Below are 16,589 nucleotides of genomic sequence, written 5' to 3' on the forward strand. Positions count from 1 at the left end.
AAAAGTCGAGAATGAATAAATATAAATCGGGAGGGTTTTTCTTCTTTCAAAAGTACGAGCCGTACTTTTTAAGGGCTTTCGTCTTATTCCCGAACCGGAGAAGTTTTGGCTTATTATTAGAAATGTGTCTAAAGGTTTGGAAATGACTCTAACGCTAACTCATACCCTAAAGTCTACAGGCTATAGAAGCAAAAGGATTTGCTGAAAGTTGTTAGGAACTTCACGGTCTTTAGATCCTGGATGTCCATTATCATCGCAGTAATGAGTAAATACTCTTTGAGCGAACTAAATTATCTACACGTGATATTATTCTTCGATGATTCTTCGACGCAACGGTTATGTCACATGAGCACATAAGTTATGTGCTATCTTACCTTTATGCTTCTGTATTAAAAATGCCACGGGTTTTGCTGGCAAGAAAGTCATTAAGAGTGCTTTTTGGATATTAAAAAAACATGCAAAATCAAGAAATCGCGCTAAACCACATGTTCATCTTTTTAAGCGTTGAAAGACTAAGAAAAGACTATTTTTACGCGCTTTCAAAAACACGTCTTACTTGTCAATTTTGATTCTTGCTCCGAATCGAGTGTGCCTTTATCAGTCTCAAATGACGGGCTCAATTGAACTTGCCAATTTGTTCTTGGATTCTCTAAAGTACGAAAGCCCTTTGCAAATAGTCGTGGTCTTCAACGGGGCCAGGTTTGTGGAAAGCAATCGAGTTCAGAAGGTACCTCAGTTCTTGCTTCAGTCCCTCAATAAGCTCCAATTCAAATTAAGCTTTTATTTTGTTCATTAAGTCTTTTCGCTTTCTTACCCTTGAATTCAGTTTGAGGGAGTTGCTAATACTTTATCAGAGTTCTCGAAAATCATTCTTTCTAAATTTGTTCACTTCTTTCGGCAATTCTAGAGGACCTAAAATTCTACTGCAGAACAAAGTCTACCTGCCTTTATGAGTCAAAATCTGCTAAAAAGTCGCCGGAAAGGGGAGAACTCTGGCCTGAACGCGTTCACAAAAAAGAGAAAGGTAAGTCCCCTCCTTACGCTCTTGAGGAGGACCATTTTCTGATCGCGGATCTGTGCCATTCTGCACGCTCTGTTTTATCATTTCAAGCGTATCTATTATTAAACGGGCTGAATTTATTATTGAATTATCTGATTGCATACGATGAACATCTGAAAAAATGATCGATCGATCGAAAGAGCACCGTGAGAAACCTTTGTCAAAGCCAATTCGATTTTTTTGCTGGCAGACATTTCCGTCCTCCAATCCGTTATCACGTGACTGCTTCTAGACGTGGTTAGCAACAATCTAAGTTTGTACTTTGCCAAAATCGCGTTGACATGTCAACACTAACAAAAACTCGATCGATTAAAATCTAGTTAACAAAGGACTTGGAATAGAATCTAATATACCAACTAGGCATCATTTGAAATTGAACTTTTAACAAGTTCTGCGGAATTCATAAACCACAAATTATCATAACAAATGCCGTTTATCCTATACGCTATAAGTGACACGCATGTTTAATCCTTTTCTTCAATCATTTTGATGTTGCGGCTAAAAACAATAGTGTGGTTGGCAAAAGCTTCAGGATGAATTCTCCTGGCCTAATTATTGTAACAATAAGTGTTATAATTACATATGCAACGTGAGCTCCCAAATCTGCCACGGTAAAATCTCCGAGCGAAACAAAACTGTTTGCTTGCAGAAAGTTCATGTTATACGAAGAGCATTTATTGGATCGATTTGTAAGGCATTGAAGTGTAAGTCTAGTCTGCTCATTTGCTTTCGTTTTCAAAGGAGTCTGGGCACATTCGCGACAATGGCAGGTTGACCATCTCGTCCTTGACCACAGTCAAACTGTTAGGCGTGCTAAAAAGGGATCACAACGAATCGCCGAAGAAATTTCAAATCAAATCAAAAATATTATCTTTGGAATAGTTAGGCTTAAACTTCTATTCTGAAATTGTCCTCTCAGTGAGAGGCTCTTACAAAATGATAAATTCGCTTAAAAAATCGACATGGAAACACTTGAAATGAACTTGCTTACCACCAGATGGAGGGTCCACACTTGATGATGATTCTTGCAACTATCCATTTATCCGCGACGATCTGGTGCAGTTTCTGGATGTTGACAGACTCCAGGTCGCCAACGCACGCGGCCCTCATTTGAAAATCGTCGACTGCGCAAAATTAAGAAAAGAAAGAACTGTTTTCATACCTTTTCCGCGTTCGAAATCATTGTGCATCGAATTATTCAGGTCCATAAAGATCGTCTTTCCAACCGATCCCACCTGAATTTATTACTGAGATCAAGGAAGACTACTCCTGTAAAAAAGATAAGCGAAGATATATTTCTAGTGCATAAGTGTGATTCTTACGATCTGGAACATGATTCGATCGTCTGTGCCGGCAAATCGCTGATCAGCTGTGCGAATCCTAATTGTGTACTTTTTGGTCTCTCGCTCAATTTTCTGCTTTTTCTCATCGTCGCTCATTTTGCTCCTTCAAAAACAGAGTGAAATCCCGTAGCTTCAGTCGTCCTCTTGTCTCTTTCTCTCTAACCCTTCGCCAAGAAAGAACAACGCGCCTGCCAAGCTAAAGGCCAGCTAGGATCAAAATGTCTACTTTGACCTATTACGCCAGTGAAACACCATGAAAGTCCTTATCCACCGGAATTCCATGGCTTTAAATAACGTACCCCACCCCCTAGCTCGCTCACATTTTGTGAACATTTTTCCCTTACTCGCTTAGTTAAACTCCAACAAGACCCCCCTTGGTCGCTCGCTTTTTGTTACCATATTCCGTTGGTCGCTTTCCTTCTTTTGCATACTACGCCCCCTTGTTCGCTCTTCTTGGTTTCGACGGCGCACCTTTGCTCGCCCGCCTTTCTCCGTCATTTATCCCTTGTTCGCTCTTGAAGCCCCGCGAGAACGCTTTATAACGCGTAGCTCATTTTCGTTTTCACTTTTAAAAGGCTTTTTAACTTTGATTTTCATGATTTTTTCCAAGCAAACTTATCTTTTTATGCTCCTTCACATCCATTTTGTCAAATTTATATATCTTCTTCATAAGAAGAAAATTTGGACACTCCATTTCGAGTAAACATAAGTACTCGAAATACTTGGATTGAAAATTTGAGACATGAAAATCTCATGTCTTCTTCCTCAAAATTCATTTATTGAGATTTCTCGAAAGAATTGACCGATAAATCTAGGTTTCAGTGGATTAAGCGGTTAGTGTACCCCTATTTTTCACCTTTAACCTTACCCCGCCAAATCGTCATGTTATCCTTACCCGCCAAAAACACCTCAGGTGGTGCATCGGCCCTTCAAAGGAGTTATGAATTGATATTAATATGACATAAAATCACATATTGATACAGAAATATATTTATAATAAATATTTAAATGTAATTTACATTTTCGACCTCTGTGTCTGAGGAGATGTACCCTGGCGTGGTAAGGTTAAAATTCATATCCTTCGAGTCAGGTGAGATTATTTGTTTTTGATACAAGAAAATGAAATTCTCACGTCGTCATTTTGTATAAGGGAAAAATACTGTTCAAAGAAATTTCAGAAATCCACTGTAATTTTTGAAAACTGCAGGGGTACACTAGCCGCTCAATCCACAGTACATAGAACGCTAAAGTGAAATAAAATAGATAAGTTTGGGGAGATTTCCGCGGCGTTTGTTAAAAAAAACAGTCTCAACTTAAAGATCCGACTATTTTGAGTATAAATGTACATATGAAGTCACGCAATCAAGTGTACGGCATAATTCAGCAATGATACAAGATAAAAAAATTTAACTGGACGCTTTAAAAAGAGGAAATGAAGTTTAGTTACTGTCAAAATATTCATGAAAATGAAAAATATAGTTCCCTATGAAAAGCTTGAGTCGAAAGTACAGTAAGAGCTGTAAGAGCGACCTAAACCGAGCTAGGCTTTGGCGGTCTCGCGGCGAACAAGGGATAAATGGGTGAGGAGGAGCGAACAAGGGCGCGCGAGGTAATAAGAAGGATGGCGACTTATGAAGCGCGCTGAAACAAGAATGAGAGCGAGCAAGGGGACTTCGATAAAATTTAACAAAGCGAGCAAGGGAAAAATGTTCACAAAATGTGAGCGAGCTAGGGGGTGGGGTACGTTATTATTGCCATTAACTTTCATAGACAATAAACATCGAAGTTCGTTCTTCACGTTTTTCATCCTGTTTGGTTTATTGGTTTTTGGATATTTTTAGTGATGCAGCGACAGAAGGATAGAAATGACAGTGTTTCGTGTGCTCTATTTGAGTCAAATAATTTGACATCAAAGTTCTTCGCGTCGTAGTTGGACAGTAGAAAGACGCTCTCCGGTGAAAGGTGGCTGGGTGAGATTGACGTGGAAATCACAGAGGATTTTGAAGCAGGGGCTAAAGTACTTTGCCGCGTCCAAGTTGTTTTGATACAGGTTTTTTCCGTCGTCAGCCAGGTTCGTTGGCCGCTCGAAAGGTGCCCCAGTCGCCGAATCCACGTAAGTTGTCTCGCTTTCAATTAATGTGTTCCCCATTAGATGCAATTCGCTGGAGCACTTGACCATCGCTAGAATGAGATTTTTTTGAAAGCAAAGATTCGTTTTTACCCTACCGTGCCCGAGAGACTCTGTAATTTCTGCCAAATCAGGCAGCTCCGTTCCTTGGACATCCGAACCCGTCTCCATACTCTCTGAGAATCTTTTTCTGCTGCTGGCTGGTGCGTCCAAATTCGACGATTTTATGCATTCCAAGCCATTGGCGATAAGAGTGTTGCAAAGCTCCATTTTCTTTCTCACATGCTGAATCCGAGCATTCCCGGATGAAGGGGTCGTGGATGCATTTGCTGGATCGGAAAAACTTAAATGGAAGACTTTCAGCGGTCTTATTAAAACGGAAAGTTAAAACAGGCTTCGGTGGCCAAATAAGACCGGATCCTGGATTCTGAAGAATATTCTTGACCTCCTTCAACCGTTGCTCATTCTTCAACACTTTGGCTAAATAGATTAATCTCTGATTCTCTGGCGGAATCGGATCTTCTCCAATTCTTTCGAAAATCTCCTTCTTGACGTCTTCAACGAGCGCATCCGCAGGCAGCCTCAGATTCAACTTGGTTGTATCTAAACAGGAAACATTGGTGAAATCGTTGATTATTCTTTTAACTTGCCATTGACATGGACAGAAAGCTCTATAAGTTCTTTGCTTTGACGCAGGTTATTCTCTTGCTTTTTCATCTCTTTTGCCGGAATGAGGAAATACGCAGCTTTCAATTCTGATTGGCTCGATTCTAAAAAGTAGAAACTCCAACACTGATTTTTTAAAATGGAAAAATGAAAGGAAAAGTCATCCTCGACTATCGTCCTTTTCTCATCCTTTTTCTTTTTCTCTTTTTCAGAAAAAGCTTTTTCTATCAAAAAGGGATGCGAACCCGAATAGTCAAAATCGGTAATCATTCATGAATCATGAGCAAAACCTGTTAGCTGGGATCGGCAATCCGTGTAGAAAGTCAGGATTCTGGAAGAGTTATTATGAGTGTAGCGATTTTATGAAAACGAAGCCGCAAAGTGGCTTCGCGAAAATTGCAGCTTTATCGTAGCTTTTTCAGGACCCTGACTCAGGTTTTCTACACAGGTTGCCGAGCCAAGCCTGTAAGTAATACTAAAAGTTGCAAATTGCTCTTTTTCTTTACTGGTGATTTATTTTTTGTTGACAGAAAACTTACTGCATTGTGTTTATCTAAAAAGAAGTACTTGTCAGAAAGAAATATATAATAATATTATAATGAATTAGTGACGAGATTCTTTTGTACTTTGGTCCAAGCTCGTGATTTTGGAATATGTGCCTGTTCCAGTGACTTCTGTTTTTTCAGACTTTTCAGGGCTTTCTCAACTTTTTCTTTGTTATTAATTTTCTAGTTTCATTTCAAAAATTCTCTTTTCAAAATAATTGTTTTTTTAAATCCCTTGTCTCGTCGGAAGTCTTCGAAATGGCCGAGTCTGGCAGCGATGTTTTGCGTGATTTCAGTCATCACTGATCTTTCCTCTTCGCTTTGGAGACACAAACTTGGCTTCTTCGCTAGAACTTTCTCCAACTGAATCGACCCAATCGAGGTGTAGTTTGCCGGCTCAGGGTGCTCGAAACTTATGTCCATAGCTGCGTAATTGTCCTTGTCGCATGTTTCCAACTGTTTTCTTATCGAAGCTTGCGCTTGAAGATTATTACAGAGAAGCTGAATTTTAGGTTAAAGATAAGCAGAAAACCCGAAAAGAAACATACACTTTCGAGCATTTCAAGCTTGGTACCATTGTCGTTGTTTTCGATATCAAACTGGAGGTTTTCAACCAAAACCATTGCTTCCTTCGCCCGGCGCACGAGTTTTCTGGCAAGAGCTTCGCTTTCCATTTTCTCGGCGATTTATGAGCTGATTCTATGTCTAAATCAACCTTCGAAACCCTAATCCTAACCCTAACAGAAAAACTGACCTTTGTTTGTAACAAAAGAAAAGTTACTATTTATGATTTTGACCAAATCAACAGTCCGTAGTTTTATTCTAGAGATAAAACAACCCTGATTATGACTGGGCTCGGCAACCTGTGTAGAAAACCTGACTCAGGGTCTGAATGATCTCCAGAATTCGAAAATTGATTTGGGAAGCGGCGAAAAGATCTTTCAGACCCTGACTCAGGTTTTCTAAAAATGTTGCCGAGCACAGGATTCTGACCAACAAAGGAACGGTCGTCGTAGTTGCAATTTCGCCCAAGGGCACTTGCGCGAAAAAAATACTTGGCTTGAGAAAGTTTTATTCAGGTTCCTTTTTTTAAAGATAGAGAAATAAAATGGCTCAACTTGATGATTCTGTCAGGTACACTGGAAAAATAGTCCATCGGATAAAAATTCAAAAGGCAAAATTTATTATATGCTTTTAATTTGCCCATAGCGGCCAAAAAGAACAATAAAAATGTAAATTTAAATCTTCTTCTCCTTCTTAAAAAAATAGAATTGCAATTAAAATAGTTGACATTGATTGAACCACTTTGCTGGATTCAATAACATATATCGACCTGAGCCGTGATTAGAATTAATTTCCTCGGGGAATATCCAAGCTTGGAAAGAGCTGCAAGGCCATTTTTTCCTTTTTTCAACAAAAACCATCTTTTTGAAAATCGTAAAAAATAATGGAAGACGACCGCTTTTTGGACCCAGAGCGGGATAAAAATATCCAAGTCATTGTTTTCAGAGAAGCGAGTAATAATAGCGGCGAAGGCAATAATCAACCAGGATATAACAAAATGACAGGAGCCACGACCATAGAGGAATTAAGGAAAGCAGGCTTAACTCTCTTCTAATCCAGTCAAGAAAGATTTTCATGTTTCAAAAAAAAGCCTTCAAAAGAAAAAATAATTCTTACAATACATCGCGCGTCTCTTACTGCTGGCGCTGGTTTCTGAACTTGGATGAGTTCGCCCGTATTTGCATCTATTTCACGGTGGTCTCTCTTCTACTGACAGCGGCGTTGATCATCGATGCTGCCGTCGGAAACGGCCCCGTGCCGATCAAGTATTCAATCAAAACTAGCGATGCTTTTTGCGACGAAGTTGTTGAGCAGTTCATGAAAAAATCGAGGAATTCTCACAGCTCGGCTGTTTTGGGTGAGTTTTATTTCAGAATCGAAAATCAAAAGCATGGGAGAGTTACTGTTCTTCTTTTTGACTTTGAGATGATCCAGAAGTGCTTTGGGAGTCGCTGAATAGAATTCTCGAGTTGTTTTTCGCCGTGTAGATTTCGATCAACTCTAAAATAGAATAAGTATTAGAAAAGAACAATCTGGGCTCGACAGCCTGTAAAGAAATATGAGTCAGTTTCCTTAGTGGCGGCTTCTATAAAAATGAAGCCGCAAAGCGGCTACCAAAATATTACCCTTTCAATCTTTTTAAATTCTAGCCAAGCCGCCTCGCGGCTTTGTTTTTATAAAAACATCTACGCACATTTTGATTTATACTATTTGAGAACCTGACACAGGTCTTCTACAACTAGTAGCACTTACTTTTTGCTCCTTGATCAACGGCCGTGCTACTTTCGTCCGAAGAGCTGCATCCTTGAAAACGTACTAAAAGCGTAAAATGAAGGGATTACCTGGCTTTTCTTCTTTGTTAATTTTCGCAGAATTAGAAAATAAAGCGAAGCTTTCCAGATCCCCCAAATCAGCCTCGTATCCTTCATCGCTTGATTTGCAGCTTTTCTTTTGCTGATTAGAAAATGAGCTACAGTCTGTCACTCAAAAAAAATCAGGACTTACAGGGTTTTCTTCCGAGGGATTTTCCAAGCCAGAATCATTCGAAATCTCTTCTTCAGTCCCTTTTTTCGCCAACGATTTTCTTCTTTTCAAAATTCGCGGCTTTAAGAACACAGTAAAATTAGTGTACGAGATTTACTCAAATTTACCTGAGTTTTGCATTCGATGATAGATCCACTTCGAAGCTTCATTTTTCAATTTTCGATTTCTCGTTCTGATTAATTTTTTATTCTGAATCTCAGGCTATAATATTTTCGACTCAATTCTATCCTTTCTTTCTTAGGTAGTCTCTGCTTACTGGGAAAAACGCCGGACCGAATTTCTTCGTACGGCGGGGGAGTAGCAGTCGTCTCGAAAATGGGCTCCGACGCACCGCCAAAATACCTGAACTTTTACGGTATTCATCCCTTGCCCGAGACCAACCCAGCTCCAGACAATACGATCAAGAATAACGAGCAGCCGTATCCAGTTCTGATGCAAGGGATGAAAATCATTCTCCAGTCGCGCAAAGAGTGGGAAGGCGAAAGAGCTGAGTGGACTTACAGCGGCAAAAAGGTTGAACACTACTCGCTGGATGAACTTTTTGATTATCTCATTGAAAATGTGCCCGATGAAGGAAGAGTTTGAAAAAGCGAAAAATTTTTGATTCAAAAATTGAATTTTCAAACTCGAAAAAGACCGAAACACCTTCAAAGCAATCAAAGAAAACTACGAAGAAGGGAACGTCGATCCAGACGCAAACGACGATGAGAACTTTGTGGAATACGTTGAAAAGCTCAAGTCGGATGGGATGATGGAAATGATCGAGTTTGGGAGGAGCAAGGATATGAGAGCTGGCAACGAAACGAACGGAGAGGAGGTTGAAGACTACGAAGTCAGCTCTACTGTTTACTACGTCGACGAAATCACAGAGCTCGTTCAGACTTACTCTAAACCGCTCGTTGAAAATTGGCTTGAGGAAAATTGGGTTCATCTCTTTCTTTAACTATCAAAGAAAGACTCTTTTCAGAAATTAAAGAAAGAGCCCAAAAAAGGACAAAACCGAGGAAAAAGTGAAAATCAAAGACGCGCATCTAACAAAACACGACAACAACCTGCGATCAGCCTATGTGTCCGTTATCGGTGATGACTTTGTCTCAGTCGGACTTTCCTTCACTCTCGGCTCGCCTGAAAACACTGGAGGCGGATTTAGTAAGATAGAAATAAAAAATTACCCTTATCATAGTCTCAATACATGTTATAATATATATCAATATTTGAGGGAGGCTTTCAGTCCCACATGGTCTAGGGGTTAGGATTTCGGATTTTCACTCCGACGGCCCGGGTTCGATTCCCGGTGTGGGAGGACTTTTTCGCTCTTCAACGGAATTCTAGAACATTTTTTATAAATATAATAACGATGCTTATACTACCACCCAAGAAATAATAATTGATTCTAGTGCCGCGAATCGGAAAAGACGCCTATCAAAACCTCCCAAGTCCGGTGATTCTCCGTCAAGAAGATGAGCGCTGCGGACTTTGCGCGACAGAAACCATCATCTTCGGTGATTTCGCGTCAACCTCGAAGCAATGGTTCACAATTCTAGTTTTCTTTTTTTGGAAAATCCATTTATTGTAAAAGCTGTTGTTGACCATTCGCCACAGAAAATCGCAGAGCTGCTGAATGTGTCTCCACCTCAAGGCTCGTTCAAGGAAGATTCGCAATCGAAGAGTCAAGACTGGCTTGCCAACTGGAGCCTCTCAAATCAGTTCCGCAATGACAAGTTTGAACGCTCGGAGCTGTAGATTTTCTTTCAATAAATAAAATTGCGCACTTTATCCTCTCTTTCTTTTAGCAATTTGATAAGACCTCGAGGATTTTCGTTTTTTCTAGTTATTACTAACGCTGATGATTATCTTTGCACAGTAGGCGATCGCTTCCAGCCTGGAATCGAACAGGTACAGCGCCCTCTTTTGGCAAGCTTTTCTTGTAAAAATGATTCGCAGGGGTTGATGACACAAAAATGCCAATTGCGACTCGGTCAAAAATCAAATCTGGAGAGGCCAAACTTGCCAAGCCCTTCGACAACCCAGACTGGTCGAAAAAGATGCCGCTTGAGTATATTTCTTCGGAGAGCCGGTCAATCTCGTTCTACCTGAAGAGCAAAACTGGCCCAGCGCCGGAGACTCCGTGTCTTCTGGAACTCAACTCACCGGGCAATTCATCGCTCAAGCAGAATGTTCTCTGCCTCAGAGAATTTCTTTCACGAACAAAGCGAAGTAGCAACGATGATTCCTCAGACAAGATTCCAGAAACCGCAACTGATGAATCTGACGATCAATCCTCCCAGATTGAATACACCTTGTTTCCAGCGGACAACAACAACAAGGCCTCAATTAGAGTCACCTATTCGACCAATTCTTAAACAACCGAAGAAAAAAATGAAATGGAAAAAATCATTCAACTCTACTACCTTCATTTTAACTTCCAACAACAAAAATAATTCAAAATCTGAAACCGAATTAACTGTACTTTTAACGAAAACGTTTTCGGCAGAATAAATTATTGAAAAATTGATCAAAAGCGGTGAACTTACTTGTTTATACAGAAATGTGTGGAACTTTACTATTAATGTTTTGACGTTAACTCAATTATTTATCATAAAATGTGGCTATTGCTAGGCGAGCTGAAGATAACTCTGAGGAGAGAGAAAGAACAGCGTTATTAATAGAAAGATGCCAAGAAAATTCAAAAATAAGAAATAGAATTGAGATTTCTTGCCTAAATTAATTCTGAATTTCGGAAGATTCGGAGTCATCAAGCCAAACAGCCAAGAGCTCAAAGAAAAAGCCCAAGTTCTAGACGATTCGATACGATCTCCTGCTCTGCTTTTTCTCAGCAGCTACATCACCAGAGCATTTGCAGTAACTGTAATCATCGCATTGGTGTTTTTCCTTTGTTGTGCGACAAAGGTAAGAAATTTTCAAATAGATTTTTTAATGGTTTTTAGTGTTTTAGGCGGCGAGCGAAGTCGTTTGAGTATCTTAATCACAAGAAGGACGCAAAAATGAGAAAACTGTACAAATTTGAGAGAGAGCGGCTGATTTAATTTTGTTTCTGCTAAAGAAATATATATTATATAAATAATATATATCTATATCACATGTTACATATTGAAAAATATCCTCATCTGACAGAAAATGGAAATAATTAGAGGAGGATATTATATCCTGGATATGGCCCGCTAAGGAAGACTGTTCAAGCATGGTGTCACAAGACCCACAGCTTGAGTTATATATTCACTTTTTACGTACAATCAAAATCGATATTGGAAATTGCTCTGATTTACCTCTTCTTCCTTGATTTCAAAGCCACAATCTACCGTCATAATTTATCACCCAAGTCCCCAAAATCCTGGTCGAATTGAGAATACAACAGCAGAAGAGTGATACAGTAGATTAAACGAGCTGTTCTGGGCGCGCGTTGTGGAATGATTAAATGCCGATTGGAAGTGATCAGCAAAGGTAATTAATCGTGTTCAAGCCCTCAAAGGTAAAATCAATCACCCGGGCGACTAAGAGTCGTGTTCTTCTCATCTCTTTTCTCGATCATATAAAGTTGAACTCGCTTCTAAGAGACAAGAAGTTGTCGATAAAAGAAAAGGTTAGAAAACAATAATTTTCATGGAAAATATTAATAAAAGCCAATTCTTTAGACAAAAGATTAATAGTAGTTAATATTGATTAGCATTTCAAGGAGAAAAAGAAAATCTTCACTTTCAACGAGAGAAGCTTGGAAAGCACAATCTTGTGACTCGTTGACAAATATCGATCTCGCTTAGCGCCACAAGTTGTCGACGAAAAGCATATTCTTTTTTGGATTTCTCAATCTCAAATACACGCACACAATCAAGAGGTCGAGTTTTACGTCAAAGAAGAAAGGAAAATGAAAGTGGGATATTCCATCTGTTTGTTGAGCTCAATTGCGGGCGCTGACAGTCGCATCAGACTTGAAAAAGGGTAACTAAATTCAAAGACAGATAAGTGATGTCGATCTAAATGGAAATTCATTGTCAAAAATCACTACTTCGTCAATTAAATATTTAGATATTATGGGCGACTATTCGTCAAAACTGTCCGGCCAGATGGAAAAACGACTTGGGCGACAGTATGTTCCAACGAGAAATCGCCAATTACGAAGAAATTTGCAAACACAGTTTGCTTAAACATCAACAGCGAGTTAGAATCATTCTCGTGGAAGAACACCACCGATCCACGGACCAAAGGGTATCCATTGATTCAAGAGAAGAGTCTCTTCTGCGATGACGAGACTGACTTCTCCACTTGCTTTGGGAACTTCAAGTCTTCAGATTGTCGCGATCATCAGAATGACGTGGTGGTATGAAACTGAAATAAAGAAACGAGAAACGCTTCATTATTTATGAAATCATTTCAATTCGGCCATTTTCGAGTCTGATTTTAGCTTTAGATCAACTGCAAAAAGCCTTTGTCTTTTGACAAATCGGTGCAATGGGCCGAGTGGAGCGAATGGGACTCTGATAGATTTTTCTTCAAGTGGCGATCCCGGAACTGCTCTTCTGAGCTCAGGTGATCTTTCGATCCGGCTCCTTTTTTCATTGCCTAGAACTTTCAACGAAGACATCGTCAGCTGCGCCCTCAAATTTCCAGATTCGGGCAACTGGTTCCACGGCGAGATTTGCAAAGAAGAAACTTGTTTCAAGGCCGATCTTCTGGACTACAGCACAGTCTTTGACGACTCGAGCACTGATTACATTCCAGACAATTACATCTTCGACGACGAGGATTTTACGTCAGAGTCGTCTGGCGAAGCTGGTTTCACGCGACGAGGCAAACAATCCTCCGCAGCTTTTCTCACACTCACTCCGTCACTGCTGTTATTTTTGTTTCTAAATACAATTTTAGCTTAACCTCTCCGACCAATCAATAGAGACGAGTCAATGGATTTTGATCAAAATTTATTGTAGTTCATTCATAAAAAAAGAGCTTCTATCTCATTTCCGAGATTTGAATCGATAGAAACAGAGCAATAGTTACATGATGTTAGGAATGCAAGGGTCTTAGTCTTCGCACGTAAATCGCCAGGACATAGCTTTTGGTTTGATTCTTCTGTTGAGGACTTCATCGCACTTTCGATCCTCACACTGGTAGAAGCCGACTTTATCTCCGAAGCGTGTGCATTTGAAGGAGATATCTTTCTTTCGCTGAAAAAAATAATCAGGGCGAAAGAATTCGCAGCTTGTAATTTTCTTACTTACAAGAAATCCCGGTGATCTCAGACGACATTTTAATAGCTAGCATTTAATCTCGTTAATCTTAGACTTACCCATTTAAGGTTGGGGTCGTTATTACATCGATGGGAGAAGTATGTTCCGACCTTGAAGCCAGAGCTCTCTATAAAATGACGTTATGGAAATAATAAAAAATACGACTAGTTATTTTCCGCATCGTTGGCAGTTAAGGATCGCAAAATGATTTTTAGACTATCGAGCCAAAGACATACGTTGAAGATCTTCGAGTTCGACTTTCCACCATTTGTTCCATCCGTCCATGTACCATTTCCAGTGATTGGACTCTTCGAAAACATTATCAAATGAGTCGAAAATATTCTTGCACGTTCCTTCGGTCTCATCATCCTCTTCTCCACAGTTCCACATAGCATTTTCAATGTCCAGTTCTTCATCAGTTGGATTCTCGCAGTCTTCATCCTCGCAGAGTACAATTTTGTCCTCGCTGTTGCACATGAATGCAATGTCCTGTGATGGATTCTTAAATAAATCACTATTTATTTTTGATTTTTTACGGAGCTCCATACCCATTTTTTAGGTTTGCAGTTGTACTGAAACTTAGTGTCTTCAGGAATTGCCCAGCCAACAGAGTCAGAATCTTAAACGAAAAATATTAACTTCCAAAAGGTTACTCAAGCAATCCTATTTGGCTCAAACTGATTTAGCAGCTGCGTATCGTAATTATCTTTCAAAATTGGAAAGGTTAACGAGGTCAATGTCATTACTGCCAAAGAATATCTTCGAAATATTTTGAACGAAATCTTACTTTTGTTGAAAGAGAAGTAATTGTCCCAGTTGGGTCCCTTTCGCTTGAAGGTTCCAGGTCCATCGAAAACTTCAGGATTTTCTTCGAAGATTTTCGAACACTCGCCGTCGTAAACAGTAACAGTTGTTTCTTTTGAAGTTGTCGTGATTGACGACTCATCGACGGTGAATGAATCACTTTCTTGTATGCTCGCGACGACAGAATCTTTGACCTGTTCTTCAATCGCAGCAAGATCGGGTGCCGGTGCGCCATCTCCTGTGTCTTCTTGTTCTTGCTGGACAGTAATATCAACAATAGCTTCAGTGTCGCCTGCTGCTCTTCGCTTTCGCCGCGAGCTACTTTGCTGAAAGCCAGTGCATTCGACGGTTGTTCCTTCGTCATTTAAAATAGCGGCAAGGTTAGCCTCGACATCAGCCGCGGCATCTTTAAATTCGTCACTTTCCTTATCGTTGAGCTCTTCGCTCCACTCGACATCCGTTCCAAGAGTAGCAGTAACTACAACTTCGACGACTTCGACGACTTCAGGACCATCACCTGATCCACCATCCGTCTAATTACGGTTGAAAATTATTCTTCCAGATTAACGTTCAACGTAAAATAATTAACCAAATATGCTGAGAACAATCTTTAACCCTTTCCTGACGTCGTCTTCGGATTTCTATGCCTGTGTGAGGCTGCAGAGACTTGCAAGGGGCATATTCAAAAGTGAGAAGATTTCTGTTTTCGACGAATCCTTCTTTGCATGTGCACTGATAACCACCTTCGAGGTTGACGCAGTCTTGGGTCGAGTGACACATGTTCAAGTCGCATTCGTTGATGTCGACGCAGGTTAGTGCGCCGGTGGGAAGTGTCTCGATGCTCATGTAACCTTCCATACACTGACAAGTCGTCTCAGACATGAAAACCAGTCACGGGAACGGTCCTCGCGGCAAACCGCATGTTCGCCGCAGTATTTGTCCTCACATGAAGAATACGCCAGAGAACCTCCCAGCAGACCCTGAAGAAGTATATGGTTACTACTGCAAATCATGAATTTAGGTTGGTCAATGTCGAATGGTCATTAAAATTACGAGAATAAATTTCAAAATTCGTTCAACGTGAAAAAGCAGTAAAAATATAAGAATTGCGTTCTCAAGGTCGCGACTTTATGGCCGGGAATTATGGTAATTCGTGACGTCGTTAAAGTTACGAGACTTAAATGGAATTTGGAGGATTTAACAAGCAATCCTTCTTTCAGCGAACAATAAACATTTCCTAGTTATTTGTCATCTGATTAACTAGCCTGTAGTGCCCCTGAAATTCGATTATTTCTGACTGAAAATTTTTCAGCATTTTTCGCATGCCTACGACACAAAGTCCTAGTGCACCTGGTCGAACAATTCATTTGATTTGAGTGACAAAAGTATTTATTTCTCCAGTCATTTTTTGAAATTTATAAATAGCGATACCCTTTACCCGGGTATCTGGTTATTTGTGTTTGATTTTAAAATTCGAAATCGTATCTACGAAGTTGTCAATCAGTCGAAAATAATCGGAAAGTCGGTTATTAGAAGCTTACATAGACTTATGTTAACCGACGCTAAAGGCGGTCGAACTAAAAAAGCGTTTGATCGTTATAGTCTATATTTATTACCGGTAGAGCTGTGTTTTTTATGAGGTGACCTTCTCAAAGCCAAAACGGGCTGACTTTTTGATTTATCAGCTCTATTTTTCACTTTCGGAAAAATTAAGTATCTATAGGAACCCTAAACAATGATTGAAAAGTTTACATATCGATTTCTTTCTGACAGCCTTTTGAAAAGTTTTTTTTTTTATTTGGAGACAATAAAGACACTCATTGAAACGGAATTCACAGCAAAAGTTAATGATCTTTCAGTCTCGAGCAGAGGTGGTAAATTTAAACGCACAGTAGTGAGCACTGAATTTCTAAATGTAAAAAAATTGGGAACTGAAAAAGTGACTCATTCCGTCACTTCTCTTAGTCCTCTTAATCCTTTTACTGGAAGATAAAAAGGAGTTTCCAGGGCTTTCATCAATAATTTTCAATAAAAAACATTCCCATCTTATCGATAAAAGAAAGTATACTGATCAAAACCCCCTAAAAAGTCACTGCTTACCTGAAGAATCTTCATAGTCGTTAGCTAAAATCTCTCCCTGTTCTAACTAAAGGACAACGATGCGGCTTTCGACTTGCTTTTGACGGTAAAGTT

The 16,589-nt window shown here is 39.8% G+C and overlaps 8 protein-coding genes and 1 non-coding gene across 9 annotated transcripts in view; 4 read left to right on the forward strand and 5 right to left on the reverse strand.

Annotated features, from left to right (window-relative positions):
• LOC145708712 (uncharacterized) overlaps positions 1-16,589 on the reverse strand; it is a 72,994-nt gene that overhangs the window by 23,501 nt on the left and 32,904 nt on the right. The gene's annotated exons all lie outside the window — the stretch shown is intronic.
• LOC145709707 (polyunsaturated fatty acid 5-lipoxygenase-like) lies at positions 1,741-2,576 on the reverse strand. Its single transcript, XM_081787409.1, has 4 exons — positions 2,383-2,576; positions 2,223-2,295; positions 2,052-2,184; positions 1,741-1,873 (listed from the first exon to the last, which is right to left on the reverse strand). The coding sequence occupies exons 1-4, from the start codon at positions 2,497-2,499 to the stop codon at positions 1,780-1,782; spliced, it is 417 nt and encodes a 138-aa protein (XP_081643535.1). The 5' UTR covers positions 2,500-2,576; the 3' UTR covers positions 1,741-1,779.
• Positions 4,220-4,883, reverse strand: LOC145708699 (uncharacterized). The gene is made up of 2 exons (XM_081786394.1): positions 4,630-4,883; positions 4,220-4,584 (listed from the first exon to the last, which is right to left on the reverse strand). Exons 1-2 carry the CDS (start codon positions 4,799-4,801, stop codon positions 4,313-4,315), a joined length of 444 nt encoding a protein of 147 aa, XP_081642520.1. The 5' UTR covers positions 4,802-4,883; the 3' UTR covers positions 4,220-4,312.
• On the reverse strand, positions 5,932-6,477 carry LOC145708922 (uncharacterized). Its single transcript, XM_081786616.1, has 2 exons — positions 6,291-6,477; positions 5,932-6,243 (listed from the first exon to the last, which is right to left on the reverse strand). The coding sequence occupies exons 1-2, from the start codon at positions 6,414-6,416 to the stop codon at positions 5,932-5,934; spliced, it is 438 nt and encodes a 145-aa protein (XP_081642742.1). The 5' UTR covers positions 6,417-6,477.
• LOC145708923 (uncharacterized) lies at positions 6,760-8,934 on the forward strand. The gene is made up of 4 exons (XM_081786617.1): positions 6,760-6,876; positions 7,252-7,332; positions 7,404-7,663; positions 8,591-8,934. Exons 1-4 carry the CDS (start codon positions 6,851-6,853, stop codon positions 8,932-8,934), a joined length of 711 nt encoding a protein of 236 aa, XP_081642743.1. The 5' UTR covers positions 6,760-6,850.
• On the forward strand, positions 9,098-10,119 carry LOC145708924 (uncharacterized). The gene is made up of 4 exons (XM_081786618.1): positions 9,098-9,274; positions 9,330-9,498; positions 9,747-9,872; positions 9,950-10,119. Exons 1-4 carry the CDS (start codon positions 9,098-9,100, stop codon positions 10,090-10,092), a joined length of 615 nt encoding a protein of 204 aa, XP_081642744.1. The 3' UTR covers positions 10,093-10,119.
• TRNAE-UUC (transfer RNA glutamic acid (anticodon UUC)) lies at positions 9,581-9,652 on the forward strand. The gene has a single exon. It is a non-coding gene; the product is annotated as a tRNA-Glu (tRNA).
• On the forward strand, positions 12,052-13,235 carry LOC145708925 (uncharacterized). The gene is made up of 4 exons (XM_081786619.1): positions 12,052-12,306; positions 12,394-12,685; positions 12,776-12,894; positions 12,932-13,235. The coding sequence occupies exons 1-4, from the start codon at positions 12,233-12,235 to the stop codon at positions 13,233-13,235; spliced, it is 789 nt and encodes a 262-aa protein (XP_081642745.1). The 5' UTR covers positions 12,052-12,232.
• On the reverse strand, positions 13,273-15,254 carry LOC145708926 (uncharacterized). Its single transcript, XM_081786620.1, has 6 exons — positions 15,012-15,254; positions 14,380-14,929; positions 14,141-14,211; positions 13,829-14,093; positions 13,652-13,719; positions 13,273-13,529 (listed from the first exon to the last, which is right to left on the reverse strand). The coding sequence occupies exons 1-6, from the start codon at positions 15,252-15,254 to the stop codon at positions 13,386-13,388; spliced, it is 1,341 nt and encodes a 446-aa protein (XP_081642746.1). The 3' UTR covers positions 13,273-13,385.

The sequence above is a fragment of the Oikopleura dioica genome, chromosome XSR, assembly GCF_907165135.1.
Source record: "Oikopleura dioica chromosome XSR, OKI2018_I68_1.0, whole genome shotgun sequence".
NCBI classification, from domain to species: Eukaryota; Metazoa; Chordata; class Appendicularia; order Copelata; family Oikopleuridae; genus Oikopleura; species Oikopleura dioica.

What these genes read in the sequence shown, in the direction of transcription:
- LOC145709707 (XM_081787409.1), bottom strand. Translation starts at nt 2,499, where the DNA reads ATGAGCGACGATGAGAAAAAGCAGAAAATTGAGCGAGAGACCAAAAAG. An exon ending in ATCGAATCATGTTCCAGATC is followed by an intron (nt 2,296 to 2,382) that starts GTAAGAATCACA and finishes TAATAAATTCAG; the next exon opens with GTGGGATCGGTTGGAAAGAC. An exon ending in TGTGGACCCTCCATCTGGTG is followed by an intron (nt 1,874 to 2,051) that starts GTAAGCAAGTTC and finishes ATCCCTTTTTAG; the next exon opens with CACGCCTAACAGTTTGACTG.
- LOC145708925 (XM_081786619.1), top strand. Translation starts at nt 12,233, where the DNA reads ATGAAAGTGGGATATTCCATCTGTTTGTTGAGCTCAATTGCGGGCGCT. An exon ending in ATCATCAGAATGACGTGGTG is followed by an intron (nt 12,686 to 12,775) that starts GTATGAAACTGA and finishes TTTTAGCTTTAG; the next exon opens with ATCAACTGCAAAAAGCCTTT. An exon ending in AACTGCTCTTCTGAGCTCAG is followed by an intron (nt 12,895 to 12,931) that starts GTGATCTTTCGA and finishes TTCATTGCCTAG; the next exon opens with AACTTTCAACGAAGACATCG.
- LOC145708923 (XM_081786617.1), top strand. Translation starts at nt 6,851, where the DNA reads ATGGCTCAACTTGATGATTCTGTCAG. An exon ending in CAACTTGATGATTCTGTCAG is followed by an intron (nt 6,877 to 7,251) that starts GTACACTGGAAA and finishes CATTGTTTTCAG; the next exon opens with AGAAGCGAGTAATAATAGCG. An exon ending in GCCACGACCATAGAGGAATT is followed by an intron (nt 7,333 to 7,403) that starts AAGGAAAGCAGG and finishes AAAAGCCTTCAA; the next exon opens with AAGAAAAAATAATTCTTACA.
- LOC145708922 (XM_081786616.1), bottom strand. Translation starts at nt 6,416, where the DNA reads ATGGAAAGCGAAGCTCTTGCCAGAAAACTCGTGCGCCGGGCGAAGGAA. An exon ending in AGCTTGAAATGCTCGAAAGT is followed by an intron (nt 6,244 to 6,290) that starts GTATGTTTCTTT and finishes CCTAAAATTCAG; the next exon opens with CTTCTCTGTAATAATCTTCA.
- LOC145708699 (XM_081786394.1), bottom strand. Translation starts at nt 4,801, where the DNA reads ATGGAGCTTTGCAACACTCTTATCGCCAATGGCTTGGAATGCATAAAA. An exon ending in TACAGAGTCTCTCGGGCACG is followed by an intron (nt 4,585 to 4,629) that starts GTAGGGTAAAAA and finishes ATCTCATTCTAG; the next exon opens with CGATGGTCAAGTGCTCCAGC.
- LOC145708926 (XM_081786620.1), bottom strand. Translation starts at nt 15,254, where the DNA reads ATGGAAGGTTACATGAGCATCGAGACACTTCCCACCGGCGCACTAACC. An exon ending in TTACTTCTCTTTCAACAAAA is followed by an intron (nt 14,212 to 14,379) that starts GTAAGATTTCGT and finishes TTTTCGTTTAAG; the next exon opens with ATTCTGACTCTGTTGGCTGG. An exon ending in CGAACTCGAAGATCTTCAAC is followed by an intron (nt 13,720 to 13,828) that starts GTATGTCTTTGG and finishes GTCATTTTATAG; the next exon opens with AGAGCTCTGGCTTCAAGGTC.
- LOC145708924 (XM_081786618.1), top strand. Translation starts at nt 9,098, where the DNA reads ATGATGGAAATGATCGAGTTTGGGAGGAGCAAGGATATGAGAGCTGGC. An exon ending in ATTGGCTTGAGGAAAATTGG is followed by an intron (nt 9,275 to 9,329) that starts GTTCATCTCTTT and finishes AATTAAAGAAAG; the next exon opens with AGCCCAAAAAAGGACAAAAC. An exon ending in AAACACTGGAGGCGGATTTA is followed by an intron (nt 9,499 to 9,746) that starts GTAAGATAGAAA and finishes AATTGATTCTAG; the next exon opens with TGCCGCGAATCGGAAAAGAC.